The 21,326-nt window shown below is 38.1% G+C and overlaps 1 protein-coding gene across 4 annotated transcripts in view; it reads left to right on the top strand.

The window, feature by feature from the left end:
• CEP44 (centrosomal protein 44) overlaps positions 1–21,326 on the top strand; it is a 59,699-nt gene that overhangs the window by 12,477 nt on the left and 25,896 nt on the right. For 2 of the 4 annotated variants that reach the window (XM_060300056.2, XM_030879209.3), the window contains 4 exons: positions 1,487–1,648; positions 2,845–3,051; positions 3,539–3,614; positions 6,033–9,848. In XM_060300056.2, coding sequence (XP_060156039.1) covers positions 1,487–1,648; positions 2,845–3,051; positions 3,539–3,614; positions 6,033–6,223 — 636 coding nt within the window. In that variant the 3' untranslated portion in view covers positions 6,224–9,848. Of the gene's footprint in view, positions 1–1,486; positions 1,649–2,844; positions 3,052–3,538; positions 3,615–6,032; positions 9,849–21,326 lie in introns of those variants that run through there. The other 2 variants (XM_030879212.3, XM_060300057.2) reach the window with 2 other exon arrangements.

Below are 21,326 nucleotides of genomic sequence, written 5' to 3'. Positions count from 1 at the left end.
TGCCTTTAGGGATAGTTTTTCCATCTCCAAGGGAAAATGAAGGCAAAATATTATTTTATAATGGTAAATATACTTTCAGCTGTCTTCCACCTTGGGCAAGCCCTTTGAGATTGAAAGACAGACTACCAGATGAATAACCAATGTGTCATTAGATAAAGGAATGTGAGTATTTTTTGGCTGAAGTAAAATCTAGGGAATTATTTTTCCCCAATTCAAAATATGAGTTATATAAACAGAATCTGTGAAGATATTTATACTTTATGCCATTATAAAAAGTAGTGACATTTAACTGTAAGAAAAAGGCTCTTATGTCAGTAACTTTTAAAAAAAATATGCCTGTTTTGCTCCAGGTGATGAGGGCAATATGAAAAGGAATGTAAGTGTCTTGTATCCTTTCCCAACTAGAATTTGTCTAAACAGGGATTTTCTTACACTGATTTTTTTATATTCATTGTGCTTAGCACAGGATTAGGTCCACTGTAAGGACTTACTAAGTATGAGTTGATAGAACTGGATGCATTTTTCAATCTTCTATTTCAGTATGGGGGCTGAGGGGTGATCTAAATTGTCCTAACAAAGAAAGATAAAAAATTTGAAGACATTAGACTTTTTAATTTTCGTAAGATAAAGTTTCCTTTGTTATCCATCAGAATTTTGTAAATTACATCAAATTCTTAATTCTCAGAAATTTGAATAGTTATTAAAAGTATTCCAGTTTAGAAAAGTTGGAGTAGTAAGTGCATTCCTTTGTTTACATGAAAAACTGAGTCAATACTGAAGCAAGTTGTCTCCTCCCCAGTGCCTTCTCTGGGGTGGTAGTTGTGACTTCTATGTCACATGTGCTGAGTTCATGTTCATATGTGGATTGCCCGTAGAAAAGGAAGTAGGCAGAAGAGTCCTACGTAAATGTGGTTTGACCTGGTGCCCTTACTCTCAGGACTTTCCCTTAGTTTGAATTGTTATTGACAGTCTTATGTTTTGTGGTTTGTTTAATACAAAAAAAAAAATTGTAATGAGTCCTACTCATAAAGCCAGTTCTTGATTATCTACATGTGAATAGTGTGTTAACCTTTTAAAAGTAACTTCTTCTTATGGAACATTTCAAACCTGTACAGAAGTATCCATTCTGTGATTCAGCAATTTGTCGACTCTTTGCTAATCTTGTTTCTTCTTAATTGTAACCACTTTTCCCAACATCTTTTCTCCTAAACCTGAAACCATTTGAAACAAGTCCCAGACATCATTGAATAAATATTTCAATACTTTTGTAAAATATAAGAATGCTTTTTAAAAATCATGACCACAATTGTATCATCACACCTAAAATAATAAGTTTGTAATATTTGGTATATGCATATGTGGTAATTTAAACTTCTGTAAATCTTAAATGGAAGATAGGATGTTTCTTTTGAAAAATTACTACGTGTATGTTTAAAATAATTGTGGAGAACAGGGAAGCATCTCTGACATGTTTTTCTCTGTGCAGAAGAAAGCTGTGGTGATCCGGCACCTGTACAATGAAGATGGTCCTAACATTCCTGAAGATACAGTAACAGATGTTAATGAAGCATTTGATATTTGTGACTTAAAGGCTGCTGAAATAAAGATTTCTGAATTACAGGTTCCTGAAATTAAGTGTGAGCAGCAAGTAAGAATCTGGGACTTCTTTAACAGATGCCGATATTTCTTGCTTTGATATACGTGATTATTTCCGCATCTAATCTTTGGAACGTTTCTAGCCTTTTAAATTATTGATCGTGACATGTTACCTTTGTTACCATTACTTAAGAATCAATAAGTCTTACTGAATATAGTTCAAAAAATATTATTTGCTGCTTATATTTAGGGTACTAGGAGAGATGTCATGGGTAATGCAAAGATGAATAAGACATAGGACTTGACTTCAAGGAATTGACAATCTGGTGAGAGATAGAGATATACTACTTTGTTTAGTGAAGGTTCTTTATCACCTCTTCCCCATATTGATGAATGGAAAAAAATGGTGCATTACCACCTTTTCATTTTCCTTTTGGGGCCCTTGCTGTCTTTTGCTCTCTTTCTCGGAATGTCGTTGCTATTACTTTATTGCCACAGACCCCATTATAGTGTCTCGTCTCTACTGCTTCTGTTAAAACTTCTTTTTCTGTCTGTCTTCTATGTCTTGTGACTTCTGTACATCTTGTTATACAGTTGGCATTTAAAAACTACCAGATGGGGCTTCCCTGGTGGCGCAGTGGTTGAGAGTCCGCCTGCCAATGCAGGGGACACGGGTTCGTGCCCCGGTCTGGGAGGATCCCACATGCCGTGGAGCGGCTAGGCCCGTGAGCCATGGCCGCTGAGCCTGCATGTCCGGAGCCTGTGCTCCGCAACAGGAGAGGCCACAACAGTGAGAGGCCCGCGTACCGCAAAAAAAAAAAAAAAAAAACTACCAGATGACCATTAGGCTTACTTCCCGTTTATAGCAAACGGAACAATCTCATTTCTCTGTCATTTCCTCTTAGCTTTCTGCTAGATCTAGTTATAAGAAGCTAGTCACTTATAGTTTTATTGTACAAACTGATACTGTTCTAAGAGCTTTATACAAATTAATCCATTTAATCTTACAAGACCCAAATGAAGTTGGCACTCTTGTCATCTTTTTCTTTTTAGATAAGGAAATTGAGGCATCGGGCATCTCGCATGAGCTAGTTTAAGTGTCCAAGGTGCCTGCTCCAGAAGTAGCGCTCTTAACTCTCATGCTCTCCTGCCTGCTGTAACTATTGAAACAACACGTGGAAATGGGAATACACTGAATTACAGGAATTTTAATCTGTGTAATATTTTTAATCTTTCTAATCATTTTAGGATACAGAAGTCAATCCTGAGATTATTGCACTACAGACTATGCTTGCTGAATGCCAAGAAAAGCTGAAGAAACTGACTTGCATAGAAAGTAGATTAGAATCTTTGGAAGAAAAAATGAAAGGGAAAGTGATGGTGAATGAAAAAACCTGGGCTGATCTTCTAAGTCGTGTCACTCTTCTTGAAACAGAAATGCTTTTATCTAAAAAGGTATTTTCTTTCCTTTACATTTATAGAATATCTCAAGATACAATAAAGTAATTCCTTTGTTCATTATTATTCTCTTATTTGGAATGTTAAATAAGAGAATACTTAGGTAATGGGAAGTGTTCAGTTGGGATGAAGGCCTGTTTAGGAACACCCTGTTTGGTGATGGTTGTTGTGACTATTGCTTTTCTCTTCATCAAATAAGATAATCTGACAAACTTGTAAGCTGAGCTTTTAGAGACAGTTATGTCATTTCTGGTCCTAGTCTGTCTTTCCTTCCTAGAAAGTTAGTAGATTCAAGTTTTCTCTCTCCTTCCACATTTAAGAGATCATTTTTTATATGTAGGGATTTTATGTTTTGCTTGTAAATAAAATAATCAAAAGTAAGTATTTATTATGTCATCTGTATATTTTATGCTTAGCAGTAAGAGCATAAAAATGAGAACATATCTTTTTATTTTATTCTAAATACTAAACCATATCATTCCAGAATGGTGAATATATAGAGTTTAATGAGATGAGTGAAGACTGTGCTTCTAGTAGCGACATGGATAATCTCAATCCGGGTAAGTTCTTGGCGTACTGGAATTGGTGATATGGTAAGGAGTTTTCACAAAAATGTTTTTATAGTATTTGGTCATTTTAATTATCCTCAAACCTTATTTTGTTGGAAATTGCAAAGCTCCTAAGAACAAAGAAAATATCAGACTTACAGACTATAAGTCAAGGATTGCTAGAAAAGCCAACTTACATGTCTTACATGTAGTAGTTGCATAAATTCCAGTGTACAAAATTGCAGACTTTTAGAGATGTTTTACTCTTTCAATTGCAAAGTGCTTTAGAATAATAAATGGACCTCCAAAGTTTCTAATTTAAACTTAAGTAGTAGCTTTTGCATATGTAAATGATATATGTAAGAGAAAAAAAACACATTTGTCAGTAACCTGTAAAGTGTTACAGACCTCCTGCATTTCAACAGTTCACTGATGGTGATAAAATGAGAAGGACCTAAAATTAGGACAAATCTTCTCCGTGTCACTTAACCTTACTAAGCTACTGACATTGTCATTGTGACGGAGCAGCAGGGATAAGATTTCTGAGCTGCTTTTCAGTTAAAGCTTTAATTTTTTTGATTCTTACACTTTTTGAAAAGACAAAGATCTAAATGTTGTCATGTTTGTAATTAAATCATATTTGCAGAAGAGATAGTTTGTCCAGTTGAGAATTCATAATGAAGCTAACTTTTCAAATCTGTGGGTGTTTAACCTCATTAAATCTTTCAGCTACTATGTGTATAACAATTTAACAACAACACATTTTAGTGGTAACTACAGGCCTGCACTGTTCCAACTGCGATAGTAAAGCATTTAATTCTCAAAGCAAGATAAGTGCTATTATAACGCATATTTTACAGATGAGGAAGAGAGATTAAATAACTGCCAAAGGCCACACAGCTGTTGAATGGTGGGACATGTTGGAAAAGAGGCAAACTAGCTTTGACGTTTTCTCTTCAACACTACATATTCAGTGCACATGCCAATTTCATTGCACAGAAAACAAGTTCAATAATTAGGTTATTAAATAAAATTATTTGAGACGCTGCTTCTGGCAGTAGATTTATTATAGACTACAAATTTCAGATTTGGTAGAAGTTGACTTTTTTCCATTTATCCTTCATTCATTACTCAACAAATTTCAAAGCTCAACTCTAAGATCCTTGAGAGCAAGAACTTTATCTTACGGTCTGTCTAACATAACGTCTGTGCTTCTGTCACCAGTATCTATCTGTATATGGTAGAAATCAAGTTTTTATGCATTGAAAGAATACTGAAGTCTGCTGTTTGCAAAACATTGCCTTTTCCAAGTTCGATTTCACCTGTTTGGGCTTAGTACTTTTTAAATAACAGGTTACAGAACATATTTTTAACACATTAGTCCTATGCTAGGACTTAAGAGTGATGAGCAGATAGACCACTATCTGAAATGGATTATAGATTATGAATGAGTTGAATACCTAGTCTCAAAAAAATGCATAATCTGACCCTGATCAGTTGAGTCAAATTTATGAAGCCTGACACATTACACCTTACGTCTCCATGCTACCTGGAAGCTGAGGGTTTGAATTCCTTTTGATGTTGAGAGTGACAGTTCACCAGTCTGATCTGAGGATCGTGTTAAGTTGGGAATGCTTTTGGTGAAGTTCATGCCCATTAGTAAGTAGGGGAATGGAGCAAACAGGCAAGAGAAGGAGACAGGAGAGACTGTGGCTCCATGAGAGACCAGAGTCCTCACGTGCTAACACTTTGTTCCCTGATTGAGGTTGTCTGTGTAGGCTTACAGTTAAACTATGTAAACCAGTTTAAATGGGTACCTGATTTTTTTTTTTTTGCCTTGTTTTTGCAGCCACATGTACCATGACTAAAAACATAGGGCTTATGAGATTGGTTGGACAGGAACTTGTTTTATCTCTGATGTTCTATATCCAATTCAGTGGTAGGAAAGCCTTGCCATCATTTTGTTGAATAATATCAGGATACTGGAAATGGAAAGTTGTTCAGTTCTTTAATAAATATGTGAACCTGAATTTTAAGCAATTTTTTTCCACACATATCAACTTAGGGTGGAATGTTTCCTGATTTTTAGGAAGTACATATAGTCAGTTTTAGCAATAGTTGCCACCATTTTAAGAAAAGAATATACACGGATCAGTAGCTTATTTAAAAATACATTAACCTGCATATTCAATTGATTGCTATCATGATAAAGATAATGTTACTTTTTGTGATCTTCATTGACCAGTTTTTAATATCCAGATCTCCATATGCAGGTCATTATCCTAAAAGAATATTAAAAACTCATCTAGACCTATACCAGTAGGCACTTTATATTGAGAGGTTTATGTTTCTTCCCTCTATACATAAAACTTTAGATATTTGACTCTACTATGAAAGGAAAAGGTAACCTAAAAATTAATTTCTCCACAGATAGAAAAAGCAAAGAGGAAAGGCAAGCAAATATTCCTTTGTCCTCTGGTTATCGTATGGTATCATCCGATTCAACTCCCAGAACCTCAACTATTAATTACTGTGGTTTGAAAGAGATTTCTGAGGTAAGAAGAACTGGCAACTACTTAGGTGATTTCCTCTGTAAGGTCAGGATAACAAGCAAGCATTAGATTTAGTTGCAGAAGCCATGGGCAAGAAAAACAGTGAAACTGTAAATCTTAATCTCATAAAAATTCTTTGTGATAAATAAACGGTACTTAATGCAATGTTTTAGACTGTGTTCTATATGTTCACGGTCCATCTCTGATTATGGTTTACTTTGAGAAATGGCCTAAATTTGTTGCTTTTTAAATTAAAGGAAACAACAATCCAAAAAATGGAAAGGATGAAAAAAATGTAAGTAACAGAAAGGGGCAACAGAAATTCATTTCTCTATAGGGAATTGTGTTGGATTACGATATATAAAGAATGTGCATGTGTGTTTCAAACCTTGAAGGTCTCTCAATCAGGTGTGGAATTTCCTTCAAGACTCCAGTGGATAATAAATCCACCTCCAGTTATGTGTTTGTGAGATAAGTCACTGTTTTTGTTTCCAACAAGTGATGTAAAACATTGTTAATGGAATTAATTGGAGATTAAAGAGTGCAGTGATGTTTTTGGTTGATAATCGAGAAGTTATCTATTTTTGATAACTACTTTATCAAAATATTAAATTGTGTATGTAGATGGATGGTTCGGAGACATTTTAAGTATTGTGAAAGTATTGCTAGTCCTTTTCAGAAAATTGTTGGTATGGTAGTACTAAATATGATACTTTTATCTAGTACAAATATGAAATTACATGATTTTTTTAAAGAACAGTTGAAAGAAAATATGAAATGAAATTGTGTAAGATTATCATGCAGCCTACTACTTTAAAAGACTATATATTTTTTTTTTTTTGGAAATTGAGATGCGCCGAAATAACTTACGCTTCAAGAATTAAAGACACATAATTGACTCCAGTTGTTTTTCCTCCCCTTCTGGCCATAGTATACTTATTAACAGTAACTACCTATAAATAATCACTGAAATTTATTTAAGGCTCAAAAGCATAACTGCAGCAACCTAGTTCCTATGCCTCACTATGAATTTGTTATTTACTTAATATATTATTTATGTATTATATTCCAGGTTTGAAGAAACTGCAGAGTTACTGAAATGTCCAAATCACTAATTATAGAATTTTCTGCATGAACCTCTCTAGGACTTTGGCTCCTGTACATAGAGTTCTCTATACAGTTTTAATATACTGTAATATTTTTATTAGAATTTGAATTCCATTTGGTATATTAGCTTTTTCATTCAATGTTGAATAAATACTTAAATATTTTTGTGCTGTGCTTATACCGCTTTACAGTTTTACTATTCTTAGGAAAACTTAGGTGCCAGTACATTTCTTTTACAGCGTGAAGTCATTCCAGCACTGTATTTTTGTGTTGACATTTGTTGGCAGCGTGCTAAGTAGTTTTTTCAAGTACAGGCTTGAGGACCATGGTTTACATCCTGTTGGAAACACTCCACCTGGGACTTGCATATTGTCTCCAGGAGGCTCTCATACATACCATCTTGCCGTCTGTACTGACGAATATCTTGCAATGAAAAAGTTAAATATGCTCATTGAGATTGAAATACAACAAAAATACAGCTATTTCACGCTCAGTCAAAAGGCAGCAACACGCTTTCAGTTAACGTTGAGGAAGTTAGGTTCTCCTTTTGTATTTGAAAGCAGGTTGGACAATGGTGAAAATGTGCCGGGTATTTTAGTGCTCTACTCTGTAACACATTTTAAGAGCAGCAGCTCAGACCCAGATGGTGGCCATTCCTGTATTACAAGATACACAGTGAGAGTTTTTTTGTTTCTTGTTTTTTTAAATGATGGGAAGTTATATATCTTTCTAGAGAGAGAAAAAGTCTTAGAGGAAGTTAAATTAAAAGAAAAATGAAATTCATTTTAAAATACTAGATAAATTCTCTTATTTATTCCTATGCTTATATAAATGTAATTTGATATTTGTCACCTATGGAACATTAATAGTAAGTTAAAATTCTAAGTAGAGATAACTTCTAAGAAGGCATTTTTAATATTCTACTACAGGTACATGTATAGTCATCATACTTTAAAATTATGAACTTTTGAAGTTAGCATACAACTTTGACTTTAGTAGTTTCAGCAAATATTTCTAGAATTAATGAATCCAATTAGCTTAGTTTTTTCAATTGTAAAAAATTATGAGTCGAGATTATAAAAGAAACTACTTTGTCCATTAAACTTCTAAAAATTCAGCATCAGCATGGAATTGTAGCACCACCTTGTGGTTTACATGCCCGTATTTTACCTTTTATTAAGATATGTGATTGCCTGTAAAACATAGGATCATATTTTCCCTTTTGAAAAACTCAATTCCAATTTTAAAAAGAAGTGTTTTTGAAATTTTCTCTTTTGTGCAAGAGAGAAGAAAAAATCGTCTTCTTTTCTCACGGTCTCTTTTTCCCCTCCCTCTCCTTTTTCCTTTATGTTAGTGTACATATATACCAATTAGATGATTTTAAGCATTTTAAATTTCCTGATATACATTAAGTGTTCCAAGTATAAGTTTCTATTGAAAATACAGTAAAAGATGTCTTATATTATCTAGTGGAAATTTGGAATCCAAATTTTTTTTATACTTTTATCTAACAACTTAAACAGGAACTAATGAAATCAACACGTAACGCCACCAGACATTTATACTTACAAAGAATCTCACTGTACTACTTTGACAACGTAATCTTTGGGGAAAAAGAAAGCAAATTTGACTTCACTGAAGTTATTGAAGAGAGAACAATTATTTGTTATTCTAATTCTCTTAGAAATAGTAGAAAAGAAATTTCCCTCTTAGGTAATTAGTAGTTGGTAACCACAGACCAGCCCCTTTTGATTAACTTGAAGGTCTTGAGAAGGTAAGGGAGGGGAGTCCTGGAGAGATTTGGAGCTACATAATTAAACCCGTAGTTAACTGGAATTTTCGCTAACTCCATCCCCTTAATTCTCCCGTAAGTGGGATGAAAGGTAATGTATTATACTGACCGCAAAGGCATCAGCAGCCGGTGTGGCCCTGTTTGTACTGTGCGCTGTGAATACAGCTGCACAGAGGTCAAATAGAAACACTAAGAATGCATAAGGTGAAGTAAGAAGAAGTAAAGTCAACCGTATGAAAATTCTAGGCAAAGCCAAGGACTATTAAGTTGGAAAAAGTAGTTCTGTATTTGTTTGTTTTACTTTAACGCTTAGTAATGTAATGTTTTAACGTGTAATACATTCCCTAAAAAATGGAACTTCAAGCCTTTGGAGCTGCATTTCATGCTACTCATTCCTCACAGCTTTACATCATTGACAGGCACTTGGAGAAGCATTAAAGAGAAAAAGAACCTTGTCAATTTTACAAGCTACAGCACTTTTCGAGCTCCTATAACATTATAGATTTAATTTTTACTTTTTAATAATCCCAAGGTTCCCCTAGTGAAAACGTCAGGTTGTTTATACTACTCATTCAAAGAGTGAAGAAAGCGGTAGCGACCCTGAGAACGTGCAGATTTATTGGGGTGGGAGGGGATTTTTTAAAATCCATACTCATTTTATCATGGTTTTTATTTATTTCTAATACATGTAGGAATGGGTACTGTATAGAATGTATGTCTTATTTTTCTCTGAAGTCCACTAAATCACTAATAGAAATTATTCGATTAAAAACATTTTTAATGCAAAGTATTCAACTCAGCATTTTGAAATTAAGAACCAGCGCGCTTATTCAATAAGTATCCCGAATGTATGTTATTTGAATTATACGTTATAGATGGGTGTTAAGAAAAAGGAGAGAATCATAATTTTAGTTACCCAGGAAGGTTGAAAGGTGGGTATTAGAGTGATAGGAAGGCTGAATATTTTGGAACACTAACTGGCGCCTAGTAAGTCCTAATTTGTAGATATAATCCTTCGGTTCACTTAAATTGCTGTGCACTTGGAGTGCAATCAACTTATTAAATCATGGGGCAGAGCTCTTCAATTCGCTTGGTGTTGAAATCCTCAAAGACGTGTCTTGATTGTCTCTGTGGATTGGCCTCTCTTAAATCGTGCTTTCGCACACTTTCTTTTGCTGAGAGTGACTTCCCCTTCCATCTGGAAAATTTCTGCTTATCCTCTAAGACACTGTACCTTCCTTGGAAAGACTTTTCACAATTACAGAAGCCAAATTATATTCTCTCTTTGCTGCTTTATAGTACCTTGTTTATATTTCTTATTTTCACACCAATTACATAGCTCTTACTTGTTTATATGAAGTTAATATCCATTACTTCTGTTTTTGAGGGGTTTGGTTTTCAATCTTTCTTCCAATGTTTATTTCCCTTAGTGCCTAGCATTTGTTCAAAGTAAGTGGTAGTTAATATTTATCTGGTGACCAAATTAATATCAAATTATAATGAAATTATAAATTATAATCAAGGTTTCCTGATAAGTAAGATTTTATCAGGTTGAAACTGTGGTCTGGTCAGTCCTGCTATACATCCTTTCTATGGAAGGAATGTGTTGACAGAGGAAAGATACAATCAGTATACGTTCTAGACAAGGGTTATCATACCTTATATGTATGCTGATGAATACATTTACAATGACGCTTCAAGTGTTTACTAGGTGCCGGTTAGTGTTCCAGGCACTGGCCATAAGCAGAGTACAGGTATAAGCATGATTACTGTTCTCCTCAACTAACAGCTGAGCAGGAGAGACAGATAAGCAGTAACAGTGTCTAGTAAGTTCTAAAAGGGAGCTGTCATGCATCTGAGGAATCTGGGGTAGAGGAAACGGCGTTAACCTGAGTCCTGAAGGATGAGTGATGGGGGCGGGTAGCCAGGGAAGAAGGGGTAAAGCAGAAGGCCTAGCATGAAAAAAAATCAAAGGCCGGAGAGGAAGGCCGCTGGGACGAAGTCCACTAGGGCCGACATGCGGAGTGTAGTGTAGGTGTGGGAGGCGGCAGTACAGTGGCTGAAGATCAGTTTACCCAGGCCCCAGCAGAATATCGACCAGAGTTGGGTTTTTGAAGGATTTGATTTAACGCTTCGGTATGGAGAATGAATGAGAGGTGGCAGGCCTAGAGGGAGAGCAACCATTTAGGAGACTACTGCAGTAATCTAAGAAACGCGGGAAGCGGGACTCCAATTATGATGGCAGAAGAGATGGAGGGACATAATGGGGTTTGGGAGAATGTGTTTTTTCCCTTGAAGGCTGTCTTACATAAGAAGCTCAATAAGTCCAATTTAAGGACTGTCCGATTTGGTATCTGCATTGGGGGATGGGGGATGATACCACGCTAATGTTTAGTTTAATACTTTGCCCAATTAGTCCTGGATCTACAATCTTATTAGAAATACAAAATCTTCAGCCTCTCTCCTGACCTACTGAGTCAAATTCTGCATTGCACTGAGAACCCAAAGTAATTTGTAGCGACCTTTCATTTGAGGAACTCTAACTTACATTTACAAAGCTCTTGCTTCATTATCATAATCAATATTTGGTCTGAGCCTTAAATTCAGATTCTTCTGAGTTGCTTTCATCTAAACATGACGTTTTATAGTCCGTGTTCAATATCTTGGACATTTTCCCGTTTGGATGGCTTTAGGCTTTTGAATGCATTCATTGAAATGATGTTTTAAAACTCAGTTGAATTACATATAACTATAACATATAACTATATAACTATGAGTTAAAACATCCTTTCTCTAAAATTAGGTGTAAACTTTATACAAATTAATGTTTGGTGTCTCATCAGCTGTGGTCCCTCACTAAGCATGTGTGGGACATACCAGTATCTTCTGTCTGAAATACCTGCATGTATGCTGAGAAATTCCTAGTTTTTTACCTTAATTATGTTGCTCAAAGTGTAATGGGCAATCTCCTTCTGCATACATAGAAACTTTTCAGTATTGTGTCACAGAGTCACCTTTTTGAAATCATGGAAAGTGATTATTAGCGATCTATATTTTGCACGTAAATTTATATTCAGTGATATATGGTCTTACGAATTTTTTTTTTTTTTCGGGCGCGCCGCGTGTCTTGCTGGATCTTAGTTCCCCAACCAGTGATCGAGGCTGGGCCCCTGGTAGTGATGAGAGAGCCGAGTGCTAACCGCTGGAACGCCAGGGAAGTCCCTTACAAATGCTTAAAAAAAGAAAAAATGTATTAAGTACAGCCCAATTTGAGAAGTGTTAAAATGAGAGAGGAACAAGATGCAGATTTAGATTTAAGAAACATATTTAGGAAGCAGTCTCAATAGATGGATCGGGCCTGAGGAGAGGAGAGGAAAGGAAGGTGCAAGCCACTAGGAGTTCATCAACTTTACCGTGTCCTCTTACTAGTCTAGGATCTCATTTATGTTTTCAAATTCTGTTAAGTGGTAGTCTGTTGATGTTCAAACTAGAAAACTAAACACCACAGCTGAAGACTTTAATGAGTGTTTAAAAGTTGAAAGCTTCTCGGTATTCCATTATTCTTTTCTCAAATTTGCAACTTTCTGGAATCACTGTGTTCTCCTCTACTTTCCCTCTTCACATACTGCGCTGGCCTTTCCACGACCTTATCCATTCTGTTCCATCCACTTGAAATGCTCCTTACCCACCTCTCTGTCTCCTGCCCTCTGCACCAGGTCTAGCTTACTTCTTCTCATCCCACAGCTTTCAGATCAAACATAACTTCCTTCCGGTCACATCCCCTAATTCCCCAGCATATTTTAGACTCCCTGTGACATACTGTTAAAGCACCCTGTAGGCGAGAGAGAGTCATGGGCATATACACACTAACAAACTCAGTAAGGTAGATAGCTAGTGGGAAGCAGCCGCATGGCACAGGGATATTGGCTCGGTGCTTTGTGACAGCCTGGAGGGGTGGGATGGGGAGGGTGGGAGGGAGGGAGACGCAACAGGGAAGACATATGGGAACATATGTTTATGTATGACTGATTCACTTTGTTATAAAGCAGAAACTAACACACCATTGTAAAGCAATTATACCCCAATAAAGATGTTAAAAAAAAAAAAAAAAAAAAAGCACCCTGTAATTCCCCTGCATTTCAATTTGTACATTATTAAAGCCCTTATTTGCAGTTACTGCATGGGGTCTCTCCTCCCTGCTATGTTTCACGTGAGAAGGGATGTGAGTTTTGTTTACTGATGTGTCCTCCATCCCCAGCACAACACCTGCTACATAGGACATTCTGAATTCATTTTGTGGTTTGTTAGATGAACACTTTAAGACCCCCCTAACCGCTCCCCCCCCCGTATTTATATAATATGAAATTGGAGGCAACTTTTACTGATTTCTAAATCTGACATCCTAAATTAATTTCATTAATATCAACTCTTTATTTAGATGCTATATCACATTGCTCTATCTGGTAATATATTTAAATGTGGAAAAAAATATGTAGCATTAATTTCTAAGTTGGTAACTTATAACATAATTTCCCATACTTTAAGCAATAATAATTTTGAGCCTTAATACAGGGAGTTTCTCCTAATAAAGGTGAGCAATTTTTAGGAACTGCCACGTTTTTAAAAGTTTGCATAAAACTATCTAGGTCTCATTTAAAGCACTAAAAGCCAGCGAATTTTTACAGAAAATGAGATTTTTGCTTGCAGCAATACAGCAGACAGGCTATTAAAAAATTTTTAGAACTCCTGCAACAAATCATCAAATATTCTGGAGGAAATACACTAAATACTTATCATAAGAAATTAAAAAGAAATTCCTAAGGACCCAAAGAAGAGGAAGCAGAATTCCAAGTATTAAGCTTGCAGCTGCCCTGAGGTAGTTTGCTGACAGTAGGAACCTAAGGCCTTGAGGGTTTTTTCCTCCTGTTTTTCCCTCAGCCTTACTGTGGAATAATTTACATACAATAAATTCGCCAGTTTACATGCATAATTCAGTGAGTTTTTACAAATACATACGTTCATGTGAAGACCTCCTGAATCAAGATGTAGAACGTTCCCCTCTGCAGCCAGTCCCCCCCCTCCATCCCTGGCCCCTTAACAACCACTGATTTACATGCTGTCATTTTAAGGTTGCCATTTCTAAAATTTCATGTAAATGTAATCTCTACAGTATCTTCCTTTTGAGATTCACCCACGTTGTATTAGTTCATCCCTTTATATTGCTGAGCCATATTTCATTATGTGGAAATACCACAATTTCTTTATGACTCATCAGTTGATGGACATTGGGTTATTTCTGGTTTGGGAATGTTATGAAGAAAGCTGCCGTGGACATTAGGATGCAAGTCTATCTGAACATACACTTTTGCTTCTCTTGGGTAAATAGTAAATACCTAGCAATGGAATGGCTGGGTCATGTGACAGGTTATGTTTAACTCTACGAGGAGCTGCTGCTACACTGTTTTCCAAAGCGGCTGTGCCCTGTTAATTTTCCCAGCAGTCATCTGAGAGTTCCACTTGCTCTGCATGCTCGCCCACACTTGGTTTTGTCAGTCTCTGAATGGGTGTGTGGGGTGAAAGGTGGAAAGTTAAGGCTTAACATTATGTTCTGCCTTGACACCTGGTAAGATTGGGAGGGTCTCACACGGCCCCACCACAAGCTCCCTTCCCCATTCTGCTGCCGCGGAAAAGGTACTCTAGCCAAACGAACCTCCTTATGCGGGGGGGCAGGCACAGTTCCTGCTCGTCCCTGAGTGGCTGCTTTTAGTTCCATGCCAGCCACAGAGTTATTCAAAGAAACCAATCACATCTTCCTGCAGCAACCAGGGGTCACCTCACCCTCATAATGCTACAAAGCATGCTTCTTACAGCCCCCAGCTGGCCACTGTGCCCAAGTGCAACTCCCACATGGCCCTGCTTGGCCTGTAGCATTGTCCTCCCACAGGTGGTGAGTACCTGTAACTTATAAACTGTTCAGAGATCTCACCTGTCCTGTGTTCAGCCATCCCCGTCACCCTACGGTGGGACTCTGCGCCTCACCAGTGAATAGTGAATAGGAGGTGACAGTGTATAATGGTATCTCTTGGTGGTGTAAGTTTACATTTCTCTAGCATGTTGAGCATCATGTCCTTATTTGCTATCTGTATATCTGCTTTGGTGAAGGTTTGTTCAGTGCTCTTCCCTATTTTGTGATCTGGGTTGTTTGTCTTCCTATTGAGTTGAAAGAGTCCCTTGTTGAATACACGTGTTGCAAAGATTTTCTCCCACTCTCTGACTTCCCATTCATTTCCCTCACTGTGTACTTTTAAAGAGCAGAAGTTTTAAATTTTAATAACATCCAGTTGATCAACTTATAAGTTGTTGAAAGAGGGGTGTTGAAATTTCCAGCTATGATTGTAGTTGGAAGCCACAAAAAATTCTGATTTTTTTTTGAGTTCCGTCATGTATTTTGAATCTGTTATTAGATGCATAAACGTTTTGGACTATTATTTCCTCATGATAAATTGACTCCTTTAACATTATGAAATGGCCCTCTTTATCTCAAATAATTTCTCTCTTCTGAAATCTACTTTGTCTGACGTTAATATAGCCACTCCAGCTTTCTTTCAGGAAGTAGTATTATGGTATTACTCCCAATCTTTTTATTTTTAATATATCTGTGTCTGTATTTGAAGTGGGTTTCCTGAAGATAATATATACTTCAGCCTTGCTCTTTCATCCGATCTGAAAATCTCTGGAGTGTTTAGATCATTTACATTTAATTTGATTATGGACGTGGTTGGGTTTAAATCTACCATCTTATTTGTTTTCCTTTTTCCTGTTTGGCCTTAGTTCTTTTTTTAACCTCTTTTTATGCATTATTTTGCATTAATTGAGTATTTTTTGTATTTCTATTTTATCTCTTTTCTTGGCTTATTAAGTACAATATATCTTATATTTATAACGCAGGTGGTTGCTACAGGTTTGCAGTATACATCTTTAACCTACCACGGGCTACCTTCAAGTAATATTATACCACTTCAAGTATAGTATAAGAGCATCGTAACATTATATTTCCATTCCCCCTGAAGCCTTTTTTGTTAAGCATTTTACTTCTACGTATGTTATAGCGCCACAAAACATTGTCATTATTTTTGCTTTAAACATTCCTTTATTTTTTTAAAGAGGTTTCCTATAAGATACTTGAAATTATTCTAAAACTATAGTAATATAACAGTAATTACAATTGTCAAGCAGTTGCAATAGTGCAGGGCAGACAAATAGGCTATTGGAGCAGAGTAGAGAGCCTCCTACTGGACTCTACATAAAATAAGGAGTATGACAAATACTGCATTGCTGACTAGTGGGAAAAGGATGGATTAGTCAGTAAATAGTTCTAGGAATACCTGGCTGTCAACGGGGCGGCGGGGGCGGTGGATTAACTTAGAGCCTTATTTTACACCACTCGATCATTTACAGGTAGGTTAAAGACACAAATATGGAAATAGAAATGGAAGTGAGGTCTGTGAGCCACAGCGCCGGCATCACCCACGAGCTAAGTCTGCATTAAAAATACGCATACGAACACTGAGGGAACACTGGCAAAGGAGATGATCTTTGGGGAAATAGTTGTCAACTCAAAATGCACAAGCCATGAAAGAAAACATAAATTTGGTATACTGTACTTGGATTACTGGCTAGAAAGATGGTGGCTTCCTGAAGGGTTGGCTGTTCACGCAGAAGGTAGCCCTCCCTGCGAATACGTCCGCTGGAAGGTGCTTGGAGAGCAGCCCCAGCATCCTGCATCTCCTGCAAAGATGGCTTAACTTAAACTGGCTTAAGCAGGAAAGGGCATTTACTGGCTCATCGGTGTGATGGGTAAAGGGAACCGTAGACATGGCAGAGCCCAGAAATCTCACCAAGAAGGAGGAGGAAACAGCTGTGGCCATGCAGCCATTCCAGTCCAGAAGGGGATGAGAATCAGACATTGGGGCTCAGGCCAGCGTGGGCAGCCCCGGTGTGTGTGAAGCAGATGCAGCTGGGGCTCGTGACTGCCTCACCGCCTCCCCTCCACCCCCGACCATCCCACAGGACGTCTGCCCACAAAGCCCAGGTATGTATGCTGAGGAACAACTGTCTAGACCTGTCTGAGGAAATGTTGTCAATATTAGAGGGGTTTAACGGCTCCAAAGCCAACACCCTTTGTGTGTCTCAGAAGATGATTTCGATGTTCATGCGGACAAAACACAGGATGAGTTCAAAGAGGCATGAGTTAGTGCTGGTGGTTCTGGCCTGTCAAGCCAGACCTCCATCCCCAGGGAGCTGTTCAGCTGCTTTATACCAACTGGAGATGCACCTGCAACCTGGAAAGCCTCTTCCACCTCACCCGGCGAGAGATCAAACTGGCAGTCATGGAGAATGGCCATTTCACATCTATATTGTCTACTTTGTCCTTAGCCACACCGCCCACTCTGTGAGCCCTGATCGTCCCCAACAGAGCACGTTAAGTAAATGGTTCCAGTGCTCATATTTCTTCTTTGATGTCGCTTAAAATGTCCACAGTGGAGCCAATGAGATTGCAAAGGTGAGCTGGCTACCTGGATGCCAAGGGTGCAAGGTCAGCTCTGGGGTAGCACTGGCTGAAACCCTCAATTTGCACATCTGGGAGCCAAACAACTGGAGTGGCCGTGCTGGAGAAGGAGAGCAAGTCGTCCGAGACCAAGGCCACCATCCAAGCACCCTGCCACTCCAGAATACTTCCCCATCCTTTCCTTCCTGATAGCAGTGGTGGAGGGGGCCACCACCAGGGTTCTTGGGGGCAAGTAGCTCAGCCTCTAAGCTTGGTTTCTCCCCCTGTGCAGGGAAGTTTGGCCCAGGGCGCTGGTCCTCAAACTTGGCACCACGGAACTTTCGGAGGTTCCAGAACTTACTGGAGGGCTTCGGTAGGAAGCATGGAAGTTCTAAGAGGAACCCCAGGGGCTCTGAGCACTCACCCCCCATGACTCCCAGCCTCACTCTCCATTTGTAAGTTTTATTTTTATATGATTTATTCCCATGTGATTTCATCACTGAAATAAGCCATGGGGACCAGAATTCCGTTTTATGAAGATTACCCTGGTGGTGTCTTAGAGGGGAAGTAGAAGAGGACAAAGCTGGAGGGAGGGGTACTGGTTAGGGAACCCCATAGGGTCCAGGAGAGAAACGAGGCTCAAGGTAAAGAAAGAGCATCGGAGATGAAGGGGGAACAAAACAGGAAAAAGAAGGGATGTTTCTGTCAGATAGATGATAGTCACCAGAGGACGTTGACAGTAGTCCCATGGAGTCACTTTAAAGAGCCCTATCTTCAAATGGTTCCAACAGGATTAATAACCTCCAACCTAGAATTTCAGATAAATAAATACATTGACTTGTTGGATGGACTTGTTTATACGCGGTTTATATGAATTTAGTATAATGTCGAGCTCCAACAATGAGCAGCGGGGGCTACTCTTGGTTGTGGTGCGTGGGCTTCTCATTGCGGTGGCTTCTCCCGTTGTGGAGCACGAGCTGTAAGTGCGCGGGCTTCAGTAGTTGTGGCATGAGGGCTCAGTAGTTGTGGCACACAGGCTCTAGAGCTCAGGCTCAGTAGTTGTGGTGCACGGACTTAGTTGCTCTGCACCATGTGGGATCTTCCCGGACCAGGGCTCAAACCCATGTCCCCTGCGTTGGCAGGGGGATTCTTAACCACTGCGCCACCAGGGGAGCCCCAAACTTATTTCTTTACTTCCTTCCTCATGGCAAAGAAGAACTATTCGATACACATTCTTTAACTGTAATATTTTGACACATGTAAAAGATACTATTATACAACTCAAGCTAATTAAATTCTACACAGAAGGTATCAATTGTTCTTAACTTTCCAGGTCCAAACCATCATTTAAGAACAACAGAAAAATTAAAGTGACTTTTAAGATCTGAAGTTATATAGAAAAATTTACAGCGAACCATTAGCATTTAAGGTTAGGATGTAAAGAGTAATGGCAACTATACTTTCCCATTTTATTAGCAAAGTGAATCAGGATGAGTAGGAAAATACACAGGAAATCACTTTGCTCAAACACAAAAAAATTACATTTTAACAAGAGCTGGTCATAAGAATTTTCAGAAAAGTCGCTACCTCTTCCCCTCTTAGTACAGTTTTAGTTGATTTTTAAGTTGTAAAAGCTAAAGTTAAAGGAGACATGTGTTTTTAAATTGTTTTTGGTGTATCTTCAAAGTTATAGAAGTTATAAAGTAGTCAGTGTTAAAATATATTTGGTAGTTTAACAATAACATTTTGCTTCCAGGATAATGTTCTCACACTTTATAGCTTTAAGAATGTACTTTACTCATGGGAACTAAGGCGGTTATGAGAAACTGAAGGGGAAAAGTTCAAAAGGTAGTCCATGACTTTTTTTTTTTAGGTTCTGAAAAAGGATAAGACTGTTTGGATTATGTTGCTCTCTGATTTAGTAAAAAAAAAAAAAATGCTAATGAATATATGTTAACCTTGAGGTTATCAACATTCTTGCTCCAGATAGATTTATGGTAAAAATAGACTACTGAACTGTCTTGTTAAATTTTAAAAGATGAGTTTGGAGGAGTTACAAATAACATCCTTTACCCTGAGGTCAAAAAGAATATGTAAACTCAAATTTTTTAGATAAGAATACTTATTATAGTTTCAACTTTCATACTTCCTATTAAAATGACTGTGTAAGAATATACAATCTTTTATGGTTTTATTCTGAATATATACCACTCTCCCTTTTTAACAAATTCAAAGTAACACATGTTCATTTTGAAATTTTTTAAAAGTACAAAGTAGAAAAAACCCCACAAAATTAGTGCAAGATCACTAGAGAAATATTCAAACGTTGCCAAAGTAGCCCATCCCTACTTTCCTCCCATCACTGATGAAGTACAGAGAGGTAAAGTGTTATGTACCCAGAATAGTGAAAGGGACAAACATGGGCTGAGGAGGTAGGAATTAAGACGTAGCTCAACAGTGAAAACTAGGAAAAGAGCTGGGCAGGGCAAATAGGACAGTTTTCTGTAGGGTTGGTAGCCTAAGGGCGCAGTGTTCACATAAGCTGGGGCAACAAGGAGAAGACAATTGAGTTCCTGTATCTAAGATCCCTGCTCCTGGGTTGATTATATGTTCTAAGCTGCACCATCTCACTGGTTTCAGTGGAGCAGGAGAAAGCAGTGGCAAAGGAAAGAAGGGAAAATTATGGGGGTAGCATCTGCTCATTGTGTGAGCCTGCAGCATCGGCAACACGCTTCATTCTATTAATTGCATCAATCGCATCTTGTAAACACATTTCCAGAGACCACATGTAATGGGCCTTGGGTTCCATTCAGCCCCCTTTTTTTTTTTTTTTTTTTGCGATACGCGGGCCTCTCACCGCTGTGGCCTCTCCCGCCGCGGAGCACAGGCTCCGGACGCGCAGGCTCAGCGGCCATGGCCCATGGGCCTAGCCGCTGCGCAGCATGTGGGATCCTCCCGGACCGGGGCACGAACCCGTGTCCCCTGCATCGGCAGGCGGACCCTCAACCACGGCACCACCAGGGAAGCCCCCAGCCCCTTTTTTGACTCCTCAAATAGTTAACGTATAATTTGTTTTTCACATCATTTTCATCAAATAGAATTCACTTTCATTTTTATGACCATTTTTAAAACAGCAAATATCTCCCCAAGCAGTCTTGGGTTTCAAAGTGGCAGTGATTTTATGTGCTGACGCATTTGAACTGCCAAGGATCTCCCACGATGTATGCGTTAATGACGACCACTTGGAGTTCTTGTTCAGATGTTTGCTCAAAGCGTAGAGCTACCGTCAGAGAGTGCCTCAGCCTAAAGAAACAATTCTTCCAGTTATGCAGATCCATAAATTCCAACTCAAGCAATGTATTTTGCGGGTAATAAACACAAGTGTGTTCCTAATTGGAGAGAAATAATGCTTAGGCTTGGACCTGTTGCCTTCCTGGAACTGAAGTCTAGCACACATGGAGACATTCCTCTCTAAAGAACACAGTCGCTAATAGAAACAAGCAGTCCACCAGGATGTCGAGCCAACACTTCCTGCAGAGGGCAGAGTTCTCTGGAATTTACTGAAAGTGGACACAGAGGACATTTATATTTATAGAAACACTTTAGATAAGACAAGACTTTTAAAAGCCAGAAATCACTTTTAGGGAGATTTCAGAAAAATGTTGTAATCTTTTTTTATTATTAATAGGCATAAAAAGGATTGTTATATTGATATTGACAGAAAT

Source organism: Globicephala melas, chromosome 6, assembly GCF_963455315.2.
Source record: "Globicephala melas chromosome 6, mGloMel1.2, whole genome shotgun sequence".
Classification (NCBI taxonomy): domain Eukaryota; kingdom Metazoa; phylum Chordata; class Mammalia; order Artiodactyla; family Delphinidae; genus Globicephala; species Globicephala melas.
The sequence above is the reverse complement of the archived record's forward strand: the minus strand, read 5'-3'. Positions and strand labels throughout refer to the sequence as shown.